Here is a 24808-nt window from a genome sequence, read left to right on the forward strand (position 1 = left end):
TGGAACGCCCTACCTGTGCACCTACGCAAAACAGAGAACTATCAGACTTTTAGAAAGCAGCTAAAAACCGCTCTCTTCTACCTTAAAGAATAATTAGTCATGGTCTCATCATCAGGTTCTCTCCCATCTGCTTTGGCGCCTGGATGCCTTTGGGCTTTGGTGTGGTACAAATGCAATAACATAGCATAACATAGCATGGAGCAGAGTGCTACTCCCCGTGGGACTGGAAATAGCAATTTCTCTGGTACGTCTTAGCTTTGACCAACTGATCTTGTATGCGACAGTGAGAAGGGGCACCCTCTACTCTAGTAGGAAACTAAACAAAGTGTCACAGCCGAAGGACAATTTTACCCAAGGCTCCCCTGCCCTGCCGCAAGTACCTAGTAGGGCTTGCAGAACTTGCCCTTTACCATCTGGGCCGCAGGATCCGTGCCCCTTGCTCCAGGTCTGGCATTGAAAGAACCAAAATCCCATTCAGTAGTTAATGGAAACCTGAGTACTTCCCATGTGCTGTGCCGCCTGAGTGGTGAGGGAACCCTGCTCCTGCGCCCGCTCCCCTATGGCGGACACTGCTGAGATGCCTTAAGAACAAACTTGGAGGAAGGACAGCAGCCTGACCTAAACAGTGTGCGGGTAACAGGCGAGAGGCTGCAGGCTAAATCAAGTGAAGGGGGGGGGGGGGCCTGTACCTTGCACCTATGGACCACGCCGGGGTACCTGGCACTTGGGGCTCGACGGCGGAGAAAGGCCGGCCAACTGGATAGCAGACCGGATCTGGTACTCCCCCGCCTTGTATTATTTTATTAATATACCCTATAATATACTGGTAACTTTCTTCCGCAAACTAGATACTATGGTCCGGGAATTCCTGTGTGAGGGAGGGAGAGAGGGAGAGTCGCTTTGCGCACGCTGCAGAGGGACTATTCTGAAGGTGGGATGAAGGTACCCCATTTTGAGTGCTATTACCTGGCAGCACAGCTGCAATTTGTTATGAACTGGCTCGGAGATGAGCCCTCGCAGGACACCGTGTTGCTGCAGCCGATGCTAGGAGTCTGTTTCCTGAAGGAAATATTGTGGGTGACGGAACTTGCTGGAGTAAGACCCTCCCGGGTGTTGAAACTCGATAAAGACATATGGCGTAGGGCCTGGTAGCACCTAGGAGTGTCTGATCCCTGTTCTGTGCATGTTCCACTGATGGAGGTTATTGGAGAACAGGGGGAGCGGTGCAACAATACAGGAGGCAATGGCAAAGTAAAAGGGTAGCTACATTAGGGCACTTGGTACAAGAAGGCAAAATATTGGATTTCCAGACCTTGATTAACGAACAGGACATACAAAAGGGCCAGTTCTTATTGTACCTAGGTATGGTGAGAAGAATTGGGCAGAGATGGTTTGGCTTTGACTTATTTTCTTGTAGGCCTTAACTTAAGACCAACTTCTGTGAGTTTGGATATAATCCAACCAATCTTTATACCGATTGTCCCGATACAGCAACATTTTACTCAAGATCACGTTTTATTCCAAATCCACCCTTACCTGCCCAAACTATAGACCTCACAAAGGAGTGAAAGTACAATGCAACCTCTAACACATTATCTCCTCATTAATGGTGAATAGTATACTAATGGGAATTCGAATGGGTGCTTCTTTTATCACAACCTTGCATACTGCACTTATACTAGTTTGCGATTGTCACGGATGGTAACCACTATGCATCACTAGCACTCTATTTGACAACTATTCTAGAGAATACGCTTATGTTAAATGGATGACAGTTATTGCATCATTTAAATCCACTTGCTGTCGTTCTTGTCCCCGCTCTCCCTCAACCCCGCCAATGGTATCTACCAATGTTTTATTAGTCTTATCATGCAACCATTAATTTTACCTGTATATGCTGGTTATTTTGAATGTCTTCTAATCAGCTTTGATGAAGACAGTTTTGTTGTAACACGTGTAGGCTGAAAGACTGAACATATGATGCACACTGAATTAAAAATTGGAGTTTGAGCACATCAAGATACCTATGTGAATCCAAATTGAAGAATATTTGGAGTCTATGTACTTTTGGCAAGTGAATACTATTTTCCAGGCTAGCGCAATCACCAAAGCCACCCTCTGACTACATTTATCTAATTTATGAGGTTTGGAGTAGAGCCTCTATGCTCTGGGGGTGCAGCCAGCCTTCGCACATATTTTAGGACATCAAGAGTACTAATAGTCAGACCTAGTCCTATTATTTGGCACAATAAAATGGGCAAGGATGGACTTGGAAGCAAGCTTACCTGCAATATACAATTCCATCCTACCAGCCCTCATGGACTCCTATGTCCAGGATGCGAGAGGCGAGGATATCATCGATACCCATGTTTGTTTAATGGGCAAGTTGGGAGAGTTTTTTTCTCCAAACCCCCAAAGACCCTCCAGAGCCAATCTTATTCGTAAGAATTTGTGGTACGATGGAGACTGTCGAAGGGCGAAGGCCACTTTAATAAGGCAGGCAAAACTGGTAAACATACAAGGAATAGGACCCCTGCGTGAGGTACAAAAATAAATATGCCTAGACTGTAAAAATTAAGAAATTTGAATACCAGAAGGGAATATGGGACTCTATTCTCAAGGCAATTAAGAGCAGAAATTCAAAGGCCTTTTGGGAACTGGTGAGCAAGGGGCGCCCTCTGGTGCAGCATCTTAATTCAGGGAGCCATTCCGCAGGAGACCTGGGCAGCCCATTTTTAGAGCTTTTGCGAGGAAAGTAGAGACTGGGAGGCAGGAGGAGGGGGGGGCAGAGATCAGATTGCCCCCATCCTAGAACGAGACATCTCACCTAGTATTTGGGGAGGGAGAGGTGAAAGGGGCATTGGATAGCTAAATATAGGTAGGGCGCCGGACCCTGATATACCGGTTGACTTCTCTGCAAACTAACCATTAATTTGAATACCGTATTTGACCAGACTGTTCAACATGGTCTTGTGGTTGGACAGGGCCCCGTTGGGGGGTGGGAGGGAGGTTCACCCCCCCCCCCCAAGAACCTATGTTTCTCCAGCATGGGGTCTGCATTGGATTCACATGCTCATGAATATTCCCAGTCCTCAGGCTGGGAATCTTCGGTAAAGAAAAATTCAGTATCCGTTTAGTTTCTAATCTGTCTGTCTTAGTAGTAACCATCACTGGTATCTGGGTCATACTGCCCCCAGCCAATGACTGCCCTCTCCCTAAGCCCCGCCCCTGGCAGCCATCCTCAGATTTTTACCACACGTTCAAGTGTTGGGAGCCCTCTTGCTATAGCTTTTGAACTTTTTTCTGCGTTTTGTGCTTTTTCAAAGAGTTTACTCTCATTTTTCGGTCAATCGAGCCTCAAGCTCCACCGTTTCTACTTCCGTTCAACGAGGACCCGTTTCGGATTTTTCTACGCCCCTCAAGGGTGAAGTTTTCATAGAGTTGCGCTTCTTGGAGGATTCCAGAAGATTCGGCGGCCTACCTCGTGGACATGGCCCAGGACAAGGGGAGCTTGACACCCGGATCCAAGCTGTTCAGGAACTGCCCTGGATGCAGATTACAGAATGTGTTCAAGGAGGACGAGCATTCGAGATGTCTCTACTACCTTCACGAAGACAAAACGCACGTGGAGAAGGACTGTGCGTTTTGCATGAACATGTCAGAACGGACTATGAGGGATCGTCTGTCCCGCCTCGCCAACTGGCTGGAAGGAAAGAGTCCAGCAGGTGAGAAGAAGTCATCCGAGCGGTTTTCTAAGTCCTGTGAGGACGCTCCGGCGACGGGGGCCCAACAAAAGGCAAAGCACCGAGTCCGTGGGCCCCGGAAGCGCCGAACGGTCGGGCTCTTCGGCTGCCAGGCAGGGTGCACTTTCACCGACGCCATCAACCATGAGCCAACGCTCTGGCTCGGGGAAGAGAAAATCCAAGAACCCGGCTAAGCTTCTGGAGAGGCCCCGGTCGATCGCGAAGGAACCAGCCGAAGGGGAGCATGGCGGTGACCCTCCCCCCAAGGTGAAGGCCTCAAGCGCACACAAGGTGGTGAAGGCCTTGATTCACCTGGCTAAGGCCTCTATCGAGGGAGTTGCGGCGGCCCTGGCAAAGCCTGTGGAGGCTATCCCATTGGAGGCGACCTCGGGGCCCAGAGTTTCCCTGCCACCACGCAGGGAATCATCTTTTCAGCCCTTCGAGAAAACCCCTGTGAAGACCCCGGTGGAAAAAGAAGGGGGTGGGTCCGGTAGCCGTTGCGGACACGGATACAGCTTCTGAGGAGGAGCTGGTTGAAGTCGTGAAGGGCCTCGACCCCAACCCCGGATTTGGTCGTCTCGGCGGCGGCCAAGAAGAAGGCGGCAGGGACGTCATCCTCAACTTTGACCTCTCCACCGGACGGCGAGGGAAAGAAGCTGGACGTCATGGGATGAGTCATCTCGTCCGCGGCGACGACATTTGAGGCGGCCAATGCCATAGCGATTGTGGCCCGCTATGACAGGAAGCTGTGGTACAAGATCGCTCCCCTGCTGGACTTCCTACTGGACAAGAGGTCGGAGGCCCTGGAGATCCTGTAGGAAGGTGAGGTGGCTTCGGACCACGCCATAACGGTGACCATGGATATCGCTGACACCGGATTCCGCCAGTTGGGCAACAGGGTTTGCCTTCGACGGCGGGGATGGCTCAAGGCAACTGATTTCCGCCAAGACGTGCAAACCAGAGTTTTGGACATGCCCTCCGATGGGAACAACCTGTTTGGGAAAATAGTGGATGAGTCGCTTCAGGCCATCAAGACCGACACAGAGACGGCTCGGGCTTTGGGAGTGTTGCAGCAACGACGGCCGCCCTTTCGGAACGCCGGAGGCAGACAGGGTGCCTCCAAGGGTTCCGGTGGCAGCTCCTCGACGTACCAGGCAGCCCGGTCCTCATCGCAGAAGGCCTACAGAGGACGCGGCAAGTCAGGAGGATCTCGTCGTCGGCAAGGCCGCCTCCAAGCAGAATTGAACTGGCCGTAGCGTCGGGCCCCCACCGAAGCACCCTGGTGGGAGGTGGTTGGTGAAGTTCGTAAGCGTGTGGGAGTGCATCTCCACCGACCGTTGGGTGCTGGATGCCCTGTCCCACGGGCACTCTCTTGAATTTCAAAAGAAGTGCCCCCGCATTCCTCCCGTGGCCAGGAAGGAAAATCACATCCCTCAACTGCTGTAAGAAGTAAGGGCGATGCTCAAGTGGGGTGCCATTGAGCTCATCCCGAAGAGGCTCCGGGGCTCCGGAGTGTACTCAAGGTAGTTCCTCGTCAGAAAGAAGACAGGCGGTTGGCGCCCCATCCTGGACCTGCGTCGGTTAAACAAATACATCAAGGCACAAAAGTTCAGGATGGTCACCCTCCAGCACTTGCTGGGACAGCTGGAGGAGGGCGACTTCCTATCGTCGCTGGACTTGGAGGATACTTACTTCCACATCCCCATTCTAAAAGGACACTGAAAGTTTCTCAGATTCGTAGTCCAAGGATGGCACTACCAATTCAAGGCCCTACCATTCGGGCTGAAGTCGGCACCCAGGGTGTTTACCAAGTGCCTCGCGCCAGTGGTGGCGCGGCTGCGCCTGCGGGGGTCCATGTCTACCCCTACCTGGACGACTGGCTCATCCGTGCAAGGACCAGAGAACTCGCTGTCGAACACACAGTGGAGACCGTCCAACTTCTCACAGATATGGGTTTCTCCATCAACTACTCGAAATCCCACCTGGTCTTGTTGCAGGTTGCACTGTTTCTGAGAGCCAAGCTCGATACAATGGCACGGTTGGCCTTGCCGTCGGAGGAGAAGATGATGAGGGCCATCGTGGGCAAGGTGCAGCGCCTTCTGGCCACGGACGTAGCCAGGGTGATATCCATCAAGTCTCTGCTCGGAATGATGTCCTCATGCATCTACCTGGTGAGCCTGTGCAGGCTAAGGATGCGTCCTCTACAAGAGTTCCTCGACGCCCGTTGGTTACAAGCGACGGGCAGCTTCGAAGACAGGATCCCGCTCAACGAGGTTTTCCGCCAAGCGATTTGATGGTGAGGCACCCGCGCGCATCTCGCGGCGGGCAAGGACTTTCAGACCCCGGTACATCAGGAGACAGTGACGACGGACGCCTCCCTGGAGGGATGGGGAGCGCACACCGGAGATCTATACGCGAGAGGCCTTTGGCTCCCAGAGGAGAGGGGTCGCTCCACATCAACATCCTGGAACTCCGAGCAGTGTTCTGGGCCCTCAGGTCGTTTCTCCGGTAACTCAAGGGCAAGGTGGTGAGGATCTTCACCGACAACACCACCACAGTGTTCTACATCCGGAAGCAGGGAGGCACCAGATCCCCAGCCCTGTCCAAGGAGGCCCAGGATCTGTGGCAATGGGCCGTCGCCCAGGGGATGTTTCTGGTTCCCTTCCATCTAGCAGGAATAAAGAACGTTGTCGTCGACTCACTCAGCAGGGAGCTGCGCTCGTGCCACGAGTGGGAACTGCGTCAGGATCAAGTGGATCGACTTTTCCAACGATGGGGCAAACCCCAGTTCGACCTGTTTGCGACAGCGACAAACTCCAAGTGCCAGAGGTTTGCCAGCAGGTTTCCCCAGCCGAGGAGCATGGGCGATGCTTTCTCGTTCCCCTGGGACAGCCTGTTCCTTTATGCGTTCCCTCCGTTGCCGTTGCTGCTCCGACTCATCAACCAACTCAAGAGGTCCCGGTGCAGGATGATCCTCGTCGCACTGGCGTGGCCGAGACCGATCTGGTTCTCGGACGTTCTGGACTTGTCAGCGTCCCCCTCCAGTCAGACTGTCGACGGACGCAGATCTTCTCTCCAGAGAAGGAGGCGCCATCCTCCATCACAACCCAGAGTCGCTTAACCTGCAGGCCTGGCTCCTGCAGCACTAGAGTTTGGAGGGTACGATATCCTGGCGGACTTCAAGGAGGTGCTTGCAAAGGCCAGGGCGTCCTCGACTCTAAAATGCTACGGACACAAGTGGAAGAGGTTCTGTCTGGTGCCGTGCACAGAAGATTAACCCTCTGCGGATTACGGCCACCCAAGTGCTGCCGTACCTGCTGTCGCTGGCCAAGGCGGGGCTGGCTCACGCTTCCATCAAGATCCATCTTGCAGCGATTTCCTGTTAAACCAGAACTACGGGACGGTCATCCCTGTGGTCTCATCTCCTCGTAAAGGAATTTATGAAGGGACTGTTCCGATTGCTCCTGCCGGTGAAGGCTCCGGCCCCAGCGTGGGAGCTCAACGTGGTGCTGACCAGGCTCATGGGGCCCCCAATCGAGCCTCTGCATTCGGCGCTGTTGCAATTTCTGTCATGGAAAACCGCGTTCCTTGTTGCCATCACCTCCGCACGAGTGGGAGAGATCCAGGCCCTATCTCGCAAGCCTCCATACCTGACTTTCCACGAGACGAGGGTGGTACTGAGGACGCACCCCTCCTTCATGGCCATGGTACCGTCGGATTTCCACCTCAACAAGCCCTTGGTGTTGCCAGTTTTCTTCCCGTCGCCTTCGTCGCCGGCCGAGAGGATTTTGCACTCGCTGGATGTAGCTAGAGCGCTGAAGTTCTACGTGGACCTCACGAAGAGTTTTCGGAGGACTTCACAGCATTTTGTGAACTTTGGACCTGTGAATCAAGGGAAGGCTCTCTCGAAGGCTTCCATTTCCAGATGGCTCTCCGGCTGCATCATGCACTGGCATCGGTTGGCAAAGCGACCATTGCCCGGCCGTCCGAGAGCCCAATCGACGAGAGTGATCACTGATACTACGGCATTCCTGTCTGGTGTGCCCCTGCTGGACATCTGCAGGGCTGCTACGTGGAGGTCGACGCACACCTTCACGAGATTCTACTGCATCGACCGGGATTCCAGGGAGGAGTCAAGAGTCGGCCAAGCAGTGCTGCGCAACCTGTTCGCCTGAAGGTGGGCCTGGTGAGGAGTTAAGAGATGCTTGATGTTGAGTTTTATGTAATGCTTAATGTTGAGCCTTGCCACCTCCCGTGGTTGTGCATGTGTGTACTGCTGTGTATTCTTATATTCATAAGCATGTGAATCCATGCCAGACTCCATGCTGGAGAAGGAACAAGTTGCTTACATGCAACTGTTCTCCAGCATGAGTCTGGCATGGATTCACATGCGAACCCTCCCCTCTACCCCTCTGCGGCTCTTCACTTGGTCATACTGCCACTTTACGTGCTACCAAATCTGAGGATGGCTGCCAGGGGCGGGGTTTAGGGAGAGGGCAGTCATTGGCTGGGGGCAGTATGACCCAGAGACCAGTGATTGGTTACTACTAAGAAAGACAGATCAGAAACGAAACTGATATTGATTTTTTCTTTACTGAGGATTCCCAGCCTGACGACGGGGAATATTCATGAGCATGTGAATCTATGCCAGACCCATGCTGGAGAACAACAGTTACAGGTAAGTAACTTGTTCCTTCCCCAAGTTTTTAACCCCCTTCCCCACCTGTTTTAAGCCCTTAAAATCCAAGAAGGGGGATAGAAACCACCCTGCCAATTATAGGCCGATCTCCCTTCTTGATGCTGGGGGCAAGATTTTTGCCAAGACCATATTGGGGCACTTGGAGACCTGGGTCGAAGAAATGGGTGCCCTAAAACATCTGCAGGCAGGGTTCCATAGAGGTATTAGTACGGTGGACCAACGCCTGAGATTACGACTGTTGTGCGACAAGTATGTCCTCTACACACACACACACACACACACACACACACACACACACACACACACACACACACACACACACACACACACACACACACACACACACACACACACACACACACACACACACACACACACACACACACACACACACACACACACACACACACACACACACACACACACACACACACACACACACACACACACACACACACACACACACACACACACACCACACACCACACACCACACACCACACACCACACACCACACACCACACACCACACCCCCCCACACACACACACACCCCCACCACCCCCACGCTTGGGTCTGTATCTGTTACCCTACAGTCCCGCTACTTGCACTTATCAGACACCCCTTGTCTGCGCCTTTACCTCACACTTGACATCTTGCTGGCTGCTCTACCAGTTTTTGTTTTATTCTTGCTCAGCACTTTCCACTTCTCCCCTCTCAGTTGCACTTTCCCCCTTCCATCTCCCCTGCACTTGCGCATTCTCAATGTTACAGGGCCTAGTAATATCGTTGTTTTGTACCCCCCCCTGTTTCCCCTAGTCGTGTTCTGAATCACTTGTGTATGAGCACGATACAAATAAAATATCAAATACTGTCATTGACTCCTGGGGGGACTGCGCCGCCAGTTCGACACTTTTGCAGACTTCTGCAGTACCAATGACCTGACAGTAAATATTTAAAAAGCTAAGGCCATGGATATCAGAGGGGGAAAAAAGGGAACTTGCTTGAACTGACCTAGTGCTAGGTGAAGCACAAATTGAACAGGTTAAAGCATACGACTATTTGGCCCTAAGAATTAATGAAGATTGTACCTTGGGGGAGCAGATATTGAAGGCAGGACTGACTTTATCTAGATACAGTGGCGTAATCGCACATTTTGCTAGAGGGTTGCATGTGTAGACCCAGAGGCCTACAAGGCACAGGCACAACAATCTGCAGCAAGTGGTCCCAAACTGTGGGTTAGAAGCAACCTTTGCAATTTGTCAATGGTTGAAAATAGATTCCTGAAGAGCCTGTTGGGCTTACCGACCCCCACCCCAAATCTCCAAGTCTTACTTGAGCTGGATTTACAGCCTGTCAGAAAACTATGCTGGCAAAAGGCATTGGCTAAGACTATGGAATAATGTCAACCTGCTTAAATACCGGACGATAGTAGAGGATATCATGGCGCACGAAGGAGCAATGTGTTTGCCTTGGCGATCATCCCTAAAAAGGAATTAATAGCTCTTGGTCTCCCAGGCCTTTTAATGAATCCAGCTGCTATTGATACTAAATCAAAGGGTAGTGTGCAATGTGCTCTTATGATCGAAAGTGATGCAGAGACTGGAAGGAAAATTCAGACTTCATCACAATTTTGTAGATATTGGGTTATGAAGCAGAACCAGGGCTATGAAGAATACCTGGACATAATGTCTTCTAACGCGATGAGAACTCTCTTTGTTAAGGCACGCTTGGGCTTATTGCCCTTAGCTGCTGCGAGATCCAGTTGGAATATCAACTCTAGCAGTCTTCCCTTTCTGTTTGGACCCTATGGAGGATGTGGTCAATTTCCTCCTTTTTTGCCCAAATTCTCAGACCTAAGAAAAGGATCATTAATACTCCATTTTGTCCAATAATCTGTCACTACTGTCGCCAAGGTTGTATTACTCTGCCTAGCAGCCAAATACCACCTTGCTACTTTTACTAAAGGGTGGTTTTTGATTAGGGCATGGCGAAGGGTGGCGACATTTGAGAAATGGTTCTAAATTTATGGAACTAAAATGTATGGAACTAATGTATGGCCTTGCATTCAAGCTAGCCCTAGCCATAGGGAATCTGCGGTATTCATACTGTTCTATTTGCAGAACGATCACAAATCCTTGGGCATATTGCTAGCACAAGAGTTTTATTGCTGTTTACTATCTACCTGAAGTTGCTTGGAAAATGCTGCTATTATGCACTTGTTGATCTATTATGCACCTTAGGCATATATGCACTTTATGAACACAATTGCGGTTTAATAATTACCTTTTGTTTAAAATGAAGGGAGATGGAAAATGCTGCAATTAAGTTGTATTTGTTGAACCATCATGCACCTTGGGCACATTTGCATGTTGTAAATTCAATTGCTGCATAACAATTCATGCTGCTCCATTTGTGGAATTGACCGGTATTGTTAGGCACATTGTTACTTTATGGGCTCTCATTGCTGTTTTACTCTCTGCCTGAAGGGGTCTGGAAAATGCTGCTATTAGTGTGTACTTTTTGAACCACCATACGTTTTACGCATATTTGTATTTTATAAACCCAATTGCTGCTTAATAATTATCTTGTTGCCTAATATGAAGGTACATGGAAAATGCTGCTATTACCTTGTGTTGGACTATCAGGAACTTTAAACACTTTTGCACCTTGTAAATCCAATTGTTGCATAATATTTATTGGTGGGGGCAAGATAATTGATGCCTAGTTATGAACTTATATTTGAAAAACCCTGTGATCACCCTTGATTTTATCTTTTGTATATGTTCCCATGACTTGACGTCCAGTGATGACACTGTTTTAAATGTGGCGATTTTTAATATGTTGGCTGTTATGGTAAAATAAACCGAAATAAAGCTGTAACAAAAAATTCCTGAAAAAATGACCGATTGTAAATAACTTTGTATTCATATCTGTGAGACTTTGATGTTTCATTCACGTTGAAGAAGCAGAACTGAATGTGTAGAGACCTATTAGTTGTTCATTTGTTACTTTGTTTTCCACAGGGACATTCCTGTCGATTTCAAGTACATAGCAGAGCCTAGTATGCACTCTATGCCCGCTGTGACTTTGTCTCCGAATGGTAAGTGCATCATGAGCTACCAAAAAAAATTTGTTACATTTCATGTGTTTCATTACCCCAAATGTTTCTTTGTAACCTTAGACCCATTTTAGGCAAACAATGTGCGGTATACGATGAAATCTCAATCTGTACTTTTGGAATGTTAAACTGTATTTATATTCTTATATATGATCTGAAATAGAGTATCGAGATTTCACCCATACTGTATTTTGGGGTTCAGTGTTAATATATGAATAGCAAAAATATCCAGTGAGTAAAAATTAATAAATTAGATTTATTTCCTTGCCACAGGCTCATTGTACAATCCAGTTATGCATTGTATTGCAAGGAATGATGCTTGGCCAATACACAAGAAGTTGCATAAAACATGTGCTCTTACCCCAGTAACTATACTAAATCATCTCCTATGCTCTTCCAAAATGCACATATTTTGATATATGAAGGTTCCCTGGTGCCTCACAACCAAATTTGCATTCATTATCGAAGTTGCAGACATTGTTGACAGAAAGCAAGCAAAAAATGGACATTATTGCAACAGTCATCAGTTTGTTTTGCTGCAATCCATTTGGGTTTTTGTCACAATTAAACTAAAATTGCATTGCCCAATTGTAGATCTAGGTCTAGCTGATTTTTATTTTTGCATCCTCACCCCAATTACTTTTAAACTGTTAATGGGGTTGTCATGGCGTGAGGGAAAATGTGTAGAGTGTTTTGTACATCTATCTGGTCTGAGCAATCTGTGCTGTTGAATCATAAGGCACCCAAACCCAGCTGAGGTACATTTCTTATTCTAATGGGCTCCCTCCTCCCACTGGTTACTCAGGTTTATCTATCTGCCAGCGCAGCTGCACTTCAGAAATGTTTCTGCCGTCAGGGAGTGAGGCACGGCACTGTCTTGACTCTGCCCGCCACTTCGAACTTGACCTTGGGGCCAGTATATAGAGGAACCGTGGACCAGTTACTTTTATCCACACACTCTGCTCTCTTAAGAACACTGCTTATTTTGAGGTTTTCTCGTTTCTTCAACACTATGCCGATCCAACAAATCTTTGGGGTTCAAATCCTGTGTCGACTGCGGGTGTCAAATGTCAGTTTCAGATACCCACCATATTAGTCTTTCCTGCCTCAGTGAGGACCAGGATACCCAGGACTGTGCATCATGTCAGTCGATGCACCCCTACTCACTTTGTGGACGGGAGGCAAAGCTATTCACCTTCCTCTACAAGGAGAAAGGTGATAAACTGACCCAATCAAAGTAGCCTGGCATGTAGCGCTGCACTGCACAACAATCCCCTGCCTTGTAGGACAAGAAAAAGAAACAACACAGGAAGAGGTCTTGGTCTCAAGGTGGTTCTTCGATGCACCATTCTTCTGCTAAGAGGAATTGCCACTCCAGGGAATCCCCTGTGGAGGAGAATCCTCAGGTACCTTTCTCCAGCCAATCATCTACCCATGAGGAATGGGAGACCTTCAGGCTCAAGATGCAAAATATTGTTGCCAAGGTCATGGTGGCTTCGAACTGACTGCTTCAGCCTCTGAGCCATCTGAGTCCATCCTCTCAGACGAACCGGCATAAACACAGATATATCCTGTGGATGTGCGCCTTAGGGCCCCAGGACACTGATAAGATCCCTGTCTTGTGGTTGCACCGCTCTGGTTCCAGACATCAGTCCTCCAACCTAGACCAGTCCCCTAAATGGTGCCACTGGCACCTCTCGTGACTATGCCCGCTCCCTCAGGATGCATACATGCCTTGTCCTCAATTATGATTAGTATGGGGATCCCATCCCCTTTGATTTGGAACCCCTCAAACCTAGGGAGGTTATGGACGTCTGGTAGGAATTATATGGCGAAGGGGACGTGGTTGATCTTGCAGGATGAAAATGGCCTGGACACCTCGCCGAAATGGGATAAGCTCCCTGCTCCTACCCTGGGCAAGCCTAAGGCAGCTTTTCAGCACCTTATTGCCAAGATGGTAGATACCTTGGGCTTGCCAGCACGTTCCCGCCCCTAGCTTAAGTATGATCTCACTGGTATTCTGGATGAGGGCCCAAAGGAGACACCTAATGCCTTTCAATCGGGCGGTTGAAGCTCCAATTCCGGAGCTATAGTCTAAGCCGGGCTCCCTTCTGACTGTTGACCGGGATCTTGTTAAGAAGTGCAGACCAGCTCCCTAAGACCCCACTCTTCCTATTTGCTCATGCATTGCCAGAAAGCTTGGTGGTTGTCTGCCACGGCAAACCGAAAGACTACCCCATCCTTGCCTCCTGACTGAGCAAGAGGCTGGGTCCCTGGGGAAGGAAGGTTTTTGGCTCGGCTATCCTGAGATTGTGTTGTGTACGGCATCCTGTGCCCTGGCTAAATTCTCTTTTGTGATTTGGTCTTTCATCTTTGAGACCGCGTTACACGAAAGTGACCTGAGGCAAGGATTTGAGGCTCTGGTCAAGGACGGCAGAAAGGCCAAATATTCCAGTCTGGCCTGTATCCCGCAGACTGCATGGCCAGAGCATTGGCTACAATCACATAACATAGCCAGGAGTATAGTTTTAAGAATGTCATGTTTTGCCCCGGATGTACAGGAAAGACTTCTGGACGCACCCTTTGATGCAACAACATATTCGGGATGAATCCCTCCAGAAGTATTATGCGCCATCCTTCAAACGTGACTGTGAAGTTTCAGGGACTAGCTGTCCAGCAGCAACAACCTCAGAGTCACTTCTTAAAACCACAGAAGGAAGGGACAAGCCCCTTCAGGTAAACATGTGCAGCATCGCCACAACAGGGGTCTGGGTCAAAGTGCCTCCAGGGGAAGTGCTTCAGCCTCCACCGTGTCCCTGTTTGCCACCCCAGATGCAAAACCTCTTGAATCGTACTTCCACCCACTTCCAGCTCAGGAGGATAGCTCAGGGGCAACGTGCTTGCCTTGGAAGCAAGACGACACAGAGCAACCCAGGTTCGATCCCCAGGTCCGTGTTTAGAAACCTCTGGGTATTAAGCGTGTTATAAATGACCTATCATAGCATATCACCCCCCTGTGGGAGGCATGATATCCCTTTTTGGTAAGGAATGGATGCTTACCACTTCAGATGCCTGGACCGTACAGGTCATTCACTAGGAATACTCTTCCTTTCGCTCAATGCCCTCCAGACTGCCCACTGGAGAGCCAGTACTTGCCTCCAGATCTACTCCTATTGGAGGAGGTCCGTCAGCTTTTAGCAAATGGGGCCATAGACATGGTTTGCTCCTTGGAACACCAACCCTGGCCTTGTTCTGCATATTTTCTGGTGCAAAGGATAGAGGGCTACACCTCATCCTTGATCTGAGGCTTCTGAACTTGTACTTGCACAACAAGTTCAAGATGGTCACCCAAGCCCATTTTCTTCAGACCCTGGATATGCAGAATTGGCTGGCATCCCTTTATCTCCAGAATGTATTTCACGTGCCCATCCACAAGAAGCGCCTGAGATTCAAAGTGTTGTATCCACTACCAATTCAAAGTCCTGCCATTCAGCCTTTCTTCTGTGCCCAGGAATTTACCCAAGCTGCTGGCAATATTGGCAGCTTGCTTCCGAAGGGAGAGCACCCATGTGTTCCTCTTTCTGGATGACTGGCTCATCCTAACTCTCTTCCCCAGATCAGGTGTCAACCCAATTGTACCGACAGTGAAGCCTATTGCAGAGCATTGGCTTCTTTCTCCCTGAAATTATGCAAGTTTCCAATTTCTGCATTCAAGTCCCTCCTGATTTATCAGGGTGGTCTTTGACGCACAACTCAGCCGGGCCTTCCCGTCTGAGGATAGAGTGGCAAACATCTCCAAGGTGGTTCATGTCTTCCAATCAGAGGACTGGTTTCCTGGCTCAGCTTTTCTGCGCTTACTGAGTCTCCTGCTCTCTTGCATCCTTCTGGTGCCCGAGACTTGACTGAGCATGAGGCCGCTTCAGTGGCTTATGATCTGCCAGTGGTCTCCGTTTCAGGGCCAGACATACTAACTCATTCAAGTCTGAGAGGGTGTCCAGGGACCTGGACTAGTGCTCCCAGAAACACAACCTACTGAGAGGGGCGTCAAGACAACTATGAACCCAATTGACTGTAGTTATGGATGTGGCCTAAAGGGCTGGGGTACTCGCCTCCAAGATTCGGGGCGAGCGACCTCTGGTCCCAAGCAGAGTGCAAGGAGCTCATCAATTTGCTGGTGTTGGCAGCAATCCGGCTGGCCCTGGTCGCTTACCTCCCCTCGGTGTGAGGCAAGACTGTTTGGTCTGGATGGGCACAAAGTAGCCATACATTACCTCAACAAGTATGGTTGCATATGTGCAGAGAAGCAATGCGGTTGTGATTCTAGGCTCTGGAGAACAGCGTGTCCCTGATGGCTCATCTGGCTGGCAAGGAGAACATGTTGGCGATGCCCAGAGCAGAGTGTCTTCAACCTCTCACGAATAGGACCTCTGCCAGAAAGTTCAAGAGAAGATTTTCTCCTTTTGGGGTACTGTTTTAAGGCGATCCCTTTGCTTCCAGTGTGAACAGGAAGCTCTGGTGGTTCTGCTCCACGGATTTCCTTGTCTGGGAGACTTGGGAGATGCCCTGACAGTCGAATGAAAGTTCAACCTGCTCTGTGTTGTCACCAATCCGTGTCATACTGCTGGCTCTCCGGAGGCTATGCCTGTTCAGGTCCATGATGACCTTGATTGCTCCAGTTTGAGCCCAGAGATCGTGGTACCCGGAGTTGCTGTACATGGCCATCCCTGGTGCTTGTCACACAAAACGGACCTTCTCTCTCACTTGGAGGGGCGGGGTTAACCCAAAGCATGGCAGGGTTGTATTTGGCAGAGGAGCAGACCGTGCCCTGGTGAAACTGTGAGGCATGCAGAGCCAAGCTTGGGATTGTCTATGCTCTTTTGATAAACCTGCTAGATCTGTGAGGATGTCTGTGGGGCTAGTGTGCATGTGATCTGTCCTTATTCCCTACGAGAGTGCATACATGTTGAATAGAGGTTATGGGAGTATGGCAAATTAATTGTCCAGTAATTAATTGGGAAATGTGGCATCTGACGTCTGATTTATTAAAGAGAAATTCCAAAGGGCATTGCCCTTAGTTTAGAAGCGCTTGATATTGATTCTTAATATAGGAATTAAGTTACATAGAAACGTTTGAGTTGCCTTCTGGAAGTAGTGTAATCTAATGGAGGTTTTTGCTTTTAATTAATGTATGCAACCTTTGCTTTTTAAACAGATTTAAATTGAGATTTTTATTTTTGGTTTACTCATCCATGCAATTATGCCTAAACTGGTGGAAGCTTGTGGGTGTTTCATTAAGTAAACACTTAGTTTTACAGAGGTTTTTAGAAGATTAAGACATCCTGGCAAGCTAACCAGATTTTTACTAAGCCATTTGGGATGGAAACTGCTTTCTAGTTGAAATAGAAGCAGACTGTGATATTTCCAGCTGTTCATTGTAGGTACGACAGGGAGTTGTTACATGCTAAGCAAGATATGATTCATGGGTTATACATATCCATTTGTAAGCTCTCTGAATATAACCTACACTAACTATGCTGATGATACCCAAATCCTCATTCCCATCTCTGGGAACCACACACAGGACACAGACGAAGTAAGCCGCATCCAAATATGGATGGAATCGCAACCTCTGCCTAAACGATGAGAAAACCGAACTACTGCTCATTGGATCCCCTGCCCATCTCACGAAGCTTGACGTAGCCTTCAGCCACTTCAACATCGATGCCCACAACAATCCGATGTCCACTTCTGTCAAAACACTGGGTGTCTCTCGATGCATCTCTTACCATGACACGCCATGTCAATCATATCGCCTCATCCTTCGCCACAAAGCTCAACACCACCTGCAAACCTTACCTCTCCACTGAAAATCGGCTCACGATTGCACAGGCCCTCCTCCTGTTCAAGCTGGACTACTGCAATGCATTACTCTGTGGCACCTCTAAGTTATGGTAGTCGGAGCTCCAAGATCATTGTATCCACGGGTAAGCAGCAATAATGAGAATACAATCTGCAGCTTAACAATAGCAAATTCTTTTGTTTTTGAAGAGGGTCCTAGTATTTTTTTACTTTGAGTCCTGAACCCTTTCTGTTTGACAAGTTGGGCTTTTTAACCCCCCCACCCCCATTTACACTGGAATCCATAGTCGTCTGCATGGCTACAAAGGGTAGAATTTCTCACCAAGGCATTGTTTTCCAGACAGGCTTGTGCCAGTTTTTGATTTTGGGATCATACACTAGTGTGACCCTTTATTTTTACCATAGGTTTCCATTTTGCTCTTATGGATGTCCAAATAGTTTTGTGTTGAAACCCTGTCTTTGTGAACCACCAGCTTTATTGGTCTTCTGCCTTACGTTTCATGGCAGAAATTACCATACATGGTCATCTTTTTGTAGGCTCTGCACAGTCAAACCCACTCCGCCCCGGCATCCCTTAGTTAATTGTCACAAGAGGTTGGTTTCTGCCATTTCTTTAAATGTAGCAAGCCTGTCTCGTGACTGGATGGCTGGAGTAACACCCAGCCCTTCTTTGCGTATATCTGGTAGGGATCTAGAGCCATTCTTTACTAAACTATGAACCTGATATGCAGGAAGTGGAGAGGACAACTAAGGATGCTGAGGACTCATTTCTAAGCTTTGTTGCTGGCTGCTGCTCCCCTGAAGGTGAAGCTCTGCATCTGTCTGCTTGTTGAAGGGAGGTTATCACCTCAATAGGCTTCCCCCGTTCGACAGTCTGTTCAGCATCCTCCATGATTTGCTGGAAACTCCTGTAACTGTGAGGACATCGTCCTGAAAGCAGGTTCCTGTTGTGTTGTAACCTGAGATGACTTTGCATACTGCTCAAATACTGCTCATCAAATCTGACTCCATCAAGGGACATCCTCTGTCGTGGCACTGCTCCTGCTCCAGTTGTGACCATGTGGTATGAAGTGATGATCCTTTGTCCCCCTACTCACCCTCGGCAGCAGCTGATCAGATACCTATAACATACGGAGTCCCGCAAGGATCTTGGGTATCGCCCACGATGTATGTGTTTACCAAACCATTGTTTGACGACTTAGACTCTCTGGGTGTCACCTACACTAACTATGCAGATGACACCCAGATCTTATTTTTTGTTTATTGCGTTTAAATTGTAAACAATTTTTTAGCAATATCAGTCACAGTAAAACAATTTAAATAATTACTAATAAGCTAATGCACTACATGATCTGTTAAAACCAGACCACCACACAAATATTAAACAGTTAACTCTTGAGGACCAAAAAGAAGAATAAGCAAAAACAAGAAAATTAAAACCTGGTCTGCATCACATAATGTACCTAGCTCAAAGGAAAGTCTGTCAAGAAATTGAACTAATGCAATTCCATTTTTAGTTCTTGATCCATTTGTCAATAGATTCCACCAAGCCGAGGGATCTTAGGCCACAAAGTCAGAGAACAGGGATCTAAAGTAAGTTGTGCGGAGGTCTCTCAAGCCACGGCACCTCTTCACAATATGAACCAGTGTTTCTATCTCGTCGGTGTTTCCACAAAACCAACAGTGGTTTTCTTTAGACAGGCCTCGGATTGCTCGAATTTCGTTTGCAGAATAAAAGTTCAAGCGGACACACAGAAATTGGTCCCTTACTTTCTTGACCGGAAATTGTTTCAGATAAGGGCGTAAACTGTTCTGTTTCTAGCCCTCCAGAGTTGGATGAGTCATCAGTTGGCAACTACTTGCCCCTACCATGGTTTGAATCCAATCGTAAGTTTTCAGTTTTGCTTTCGCTCGGTTGGGGTTTGTCACCAGTTGGTCCAGTCGACTGCCAATAGTGTCCAAGCAGTTTGTCATGTCTTGGAACCAGCTTTGCAGAGATGGATTATCTTTCTCTTTTGTTTTGTTATGAATAAGATCTAGAATTGGAGGTTGTGAAGTAGCGAAACATTTGCCAAAGAAGACCAGTCTATTCCAAGTAACTGAGCATCTCAAAGATGAGAGTCCCAGTTCACGACGAAGAGCGGTGATCGGCATTCGATTGGAGGACGCCCAACAGGCTCTTCCAAAAGAACCCCTCTAAACAGGACCAAAAAGGTCTGAAATGGACAGCTTCGCTTCAGCTCCATAGATAATAGTTGGAATAACTTTGGCCTTGTAGAATCGAATAACTGGTAGAATTGAGAAACAACCAAGTTTTCTATTTATTGCACGCGTCTGGGCAGTAAGGTTTTTAATTTTCCCAATCAGGTAGGATAACATAGGGGCTTCTGATCTTTGTTGCTTAAACAGACCCCCAGATATTTAGAGTCCACATGCTAAATCTTCTTACCATCAACTTGCCATGTGGGCCGATTGTTGGCTTTTAAGCCAAAACTCATAGTTTTGGTATTTCCTATATTGAGCTCAAACTCGTAGTTTTGGTCTTTCCTATATTGATCTCGAGCCCGATCTGAGTGATGTAGTTGTGAAGGGCTTCAAGTTGCCTCTGAAGGCGCACCGGAGTCTCATCGATGAGCACTACGTCATCAGCGTATAATAGACAGGGGAGGAGAACACTGCCTATCTTGGGAGGAAAGAATCTTTTACACTTAAAGGCCTCAGGCATGTCATCCAGGTAAAAGTTGAAAAGTGCTGGGGTCATAGGGCACCCCTGTTTCACGCCTCTCCAGGTCCTGATTTCCTTGGACAATAGCCCTGCTTGATTTAGTCGCACTCGTAGAGAGGCGTCAGAGTACATGGCCTTAATGGGTTCCAAGATGGCTAACGGACAGTTCCTCTTCTGCATTTTAGACCAGAGCAGACCTCGGTCTACCTGGTCAAAGGCCTGTACAAGGTCCACGAAAACAATGTGGATTTTTACTTTTCTCCGTTGAGAAGATTGCTTCAGGATCCGCAACAAAAAAATATTGACGGCCGTTCCCAAACCCTTCTTCACGAAGCCACTTTGAAAGCGATCGTAGCTATCAATGGACCTACACCAACCATGAAGATGGTCCAAAACAAATGCGCCAAACAGTTTGCTGAACACCTCGAGGAGAGCGATAGGGCGGTAGTTCCTAGGATTTTTCTGATCTCCTTTTTTATGGATCAGAACAGCTAACTCTCTCCTCCAAGAGCTCGGGACTTCCTTGCGTAAAGCAATCTGGCCGAAGAGGAAAGCTATAAAGGTGACCCAAGCTTCCAGATGCTCCCTAAGCATTGCGTTCGTTAGGCCGTCAGGGCCCGGGCGCAAGAGATCTTTAGTTTCTTGATTCGAGCCTTTATCTCGTCCACGTTCGTGTTCGTGACCCAGCGACCCCTGCACTCTGGAACCTGCACCACCACCTCGCTAACCATGGTTGATGAATACAGCTTAGCATAATGGTTAGTCCATATATCTTGGCTAATTAAGTTTGATTGGTCCGCCCTTATGGAACCCTTGTCTGTTTTAATACAAAACCAAAAGGCACGTTGGTCCTTGCTGACCAAAGTTTTCAACATAGACTCTGCAGCGTTCTGGTGTCTTTGGTATTTAGACGAGCAAAGCCAATTTTGGTAGTGAAGCGATGCTGACCTAGCCTTGTTACAGTCCTTGATTAATTTAGTTTTCCTTGCGGTTCGCAACAGTTTCCAGACCAGTCTTCTTTCGTCACCAGCACTGAATCATAGGTGTGGTGAGTGTTCTTTCTAACGGGTCTTGCGTTCCTAGAGATTGGAAGTAAATTCCTCCAGGAGTGGAGAGTATTCAACCGATGGTGGAGCCTTAAAGCAGCCGAGGGATAAAGCTCTAATTTTATCTGTTGACATTCTGAGACGTAACCATCTGTCACAAGAAGCGACCACAGTTGGAGTATAATCTCGAGAAATCGATCCGGAGGCATACCATTCTAAGAGAAGTAGATTGTGGTCGCTCTAAGGTGTTTTGATCACCTGGAAGCTGTGCAGCAAGGGGTGAAAATTAGCAGACACGTAAATATAGTCTAGTAATGAGGTTGAAACTGTGCCTGTCCATGTCGACTGAGCAGGAATATCTCAGTGTTTCCATTGAGAAGGTGCTTTGCTCTTGAGTCCATAAGTACGTTCCACTTGTTTCTTCTCGTATGGTTTTGGTCGTCATAGTTCCATAAGTGATCTTGTTTCGCTTGGATGAGGTCAGGGATGTTAAGGTCCCCACAGATGATGAGTTAGGTGGACACTTGATTAATAAAGAAGTCCAGGCAGGAGGCGAGTTGGGCTATGAATGCGTTGTCAGAAATCAAAACAGGATTCCAATAAACGTTTGATTGAAATCTTGGTTAAAGTGGCACTACTAGTTGAAGGAACTGTATCCCATTCAATCATGTTTTTTTGTGTAAGGCGATTTAGAGGATCTGAATTCAAAAGTTTCAAACTACTGCCCAACTTTACTGCTGTAAAGATACCCGCCTAAGGGTGACCAGTAGTGCCTCTAGTGGCCGGGACGATAGATAAGTCGAAACCATCTAGTGTGGGCGTCTTCATCAACTGCGTCTCCTGTAAATTAATTAGATCGAACTTGCCCAGGTTTACATTGCTGGGGCGTAACAGGTGGGTGAACCCCTTGTATTCCAAGATATCAGTTTCACCCTTGAGGGGTTGACTACAAGCAGAGCCGATAAAAGATCTTGTCCTTGGTTCCCAATTGCAGGACTGGATTGCTAAACTGACGATTGACAGGCCAGGGTGTTTGCCAACTATGACCAATCGGATGGTAGCGAATTAGGTTCTTTTGTTGCAGCTTGAGGCAAAACGTTTCCCACTTTGTCAAAGAGTCTGACTTTATAGTTACGTTTAGTTTTCGTTCGGGGCCCAAAGGGACCCTCCTTACTTTCAAGGGGTCTTTGAATAGAGGAAGGGTTTTTACATCTGGGAGGTCGCACCTCTCCAAGAGCGGAAGATGTTGTCAGAGGGGGCCGCCTTAGTAGAGAAAGCACGTTGAGGGTGTTTGATCTGCATTGGTACAGCATGATAGGTCGAAACCCAGTAACAACAAACTTTCAGTGGAATCTAACAGCATATTTTTGACCACAGGAGAAGAGATGTGGAGAAAGACCGAACCCATACAAGTTTTATCATGGAATTCGATCAATTGGAGGTCGGAGGAACATAGCAGGCAAAGGTTTGGTATTGAATGGAGTAGTTCCAGAACCACTCGCCGGTTAAGGACCAGGCGATTGTCGTGATCCAAAACCCTCTCTAGTTTCAATGATCGATTTTGTGAATTATCCTGTTTCGTAGTTGTTCTTGAGTAGTCATGACGATGAACACTGGAGACATTGCTGCTAGTCTCTTCCACCCTGTTGTAACAGTCTTCAGGGTCAGTTAGGCTTTTGAACGGGGCTGCTAGAGAGTTTGTAACAGCATAGGCTCTTACGGCCGCTGGAGCCTGTGATCTAACTCGATTCCGTTTTTCAGCCAGCGACTCAAACCGAGGGGAGGCTCCATCGTTGGTATGTTGTGGGTCCAGGAGCCCGTCGTTTGGAACGTCGACCGGCGTGTTCTCAGTCGAGTAAGTTGAAAGATCCAGCAATACCTATGATGTAGGTCTCCGATGGGTCTCGCTTGGATGAGAACTAGGCGGTGGCCCGTGAGAGATTCTCTTGATATGAGAGATCCCCCCCCTGTTGGGTCACCGGTGGACGGAGAGAGGACTTTTTTTGGGCAAGCAGAAGTTCACTGCTATTTCCGTTCTCAGTCATCTAAAAAGGCCCCTGTTTTTGGTGAGAGAAGATGGGGAAAAGCTGATTTGCCCCCACCTCCTCTTCTTCCATTAAGATAACTTGTAACTCGGCTTCATGGGAGATGCTAGGTCCGTTTACTAGTTTTTGAAGAGACCGAGAAGGAGTAGGCTGATTATGAACAGGGCCACAAGAAGCTGGGTAGTCATTCGTCAAGTCGACAGAAGGGGATAGGTTCCTTGTCTGGGTAGACTGGGAGGCGGCAAGGCCCACCACAGGAGCAGTTTGACAAGCGACGTTGTGAGGGGCTCCCTTGTTGCTCGTCAACACTTCGCAAGACTCTTTACCAGTTAAAAACCCTCCATAAAGTTTAGCTTTGAGTGGGTCATGGCCAGGAGAGTAGTGTGGTCCTTTAAGGAGTCATTCATTTGTTCATAAAGTTTGGTGAACGGGGAAAGGGCGATGGTGAGAGTCAACATTATTGAGAAAAGATCTAATTTGTCTTCCCGATGGGGGGGAGGGTTGACCAGAGGCGACGCTTGAGGCCATGTGACTTGGGGTGAGCCAGAATTGATGTGACCAGGTAAAACTGGGGGTGGGGGGGGGGGCAAACAGAACCTGTAGTAGCAGCAGGTGCTGCTGCCACCTCATCTGCCCCCTGTCCCTGCTGGACCAGAAGATCTTGCAAACACTCCGCTTCAAGTTCCGGCCCCGTTGGATCTTGGGCACACAGCCCTGCCGGTAAGGTTGTCAAAGAAGTGTCGGCCGAGCCGCTCTTGCGGGCCCGCTGGCTGTTTTGCTTGAAGTCGGGGAAACCGGGACCCTTGTGGGGTCCACCGCTGGTTGTTTTCCCGGTTGCCAGTGAAGCGAAGGTAAAGAGACATGTCCAGAAGCAAAGAAACCCCCCAGGCCCTGACATCTGGAGTTACCCTTTGAAAAAGTGGGAAAGGATGGTTGTTTAGACTGCAGACTCTGATGAGTTGCCTTAAAATCAAATGGAATAAACACAGCCGGGGCGACTTCAAGACCCTCTCCATCAGACAACTGGTCTTTCGGGGGCCAGTTCCAAGATTCAGGGCCCTCGAATAGGTCCGCATCCGAAACATCACCCAAGAGAGAACTATGCTCCAGTGCCACTGTTTTTTGTTGGTTTTTGCAAACATAGAAGGAACTGTGGAGGTCACCACAGCCCCACGTTTGTGATTTCTGTAGAAGATGCGTGGCTTGTGAGGCAGTTTAATGGTACTAAGCAGATCTGACCCACCTCCTCCCACTGGGATTTTCTTTCCCTTTCTAAAAGGTGGGCACGCAGGTTTGAAATTATGTTTGGGAGCATTTTTTGTTCTGGAGGGGATGACCTTTTCTGTAGGGCCATCCGACGTGCCCAAGGTGACCTCGAGCTCAGCTAGGTCACCACCCAAGGAACCCTCCTTCGTGGGGGCAAAGGGCAATACGTCCTTCCCATCAAGGACAGAATCCTACTTAAAACAGTCTCCCTAACTTACAAATGCCTCAACAACTCAGCCCCACAATATCTAACTGAAAAATTAATCAGAAATAACTCCACACGGCCTACGAGAACTGCTAATTCCTT

General features: G+C 48.3%; 1 protein-coding gene across 1 annotated transcript in view; it reads left to right on the forward strand.

The window, feature by feature from the left end:
• The window catches only part of CDC40 (cell division cycle 40), a 1027131-nt gene that overhangs the window by 874479 nt on the left and 127844 nt on the right, over positions 1-24808 (forward strand). Inside the window, exon 13 of the mRNA XM_069607756.1 lies at positions 11466-11542. Coding sequence (XP_069463857.1) covers positions 11466-11542 — 77 coding nt within the window. The remainder of the gene's footprint in view (positions 1-11465; positions 11543-24808) is intronic.

The sequence above is a fragment of the Ambystoma mexicanum genome, chromosome 4q (genome assembly GCF_040938575.1).
Source record: "Ambystoma mexicanum isolate Mex_15411 chromosome 4q, UKY_AmexF1_1, whole genome shotgun sequence".
NCBI classification, from domain to species: domain Eukaryota; kingdom Metazoa; phylum Chordata; class Amphibia; order Caudata; family Ambystomatidae; genus Ambystoma; species Ambystoma mexicanum.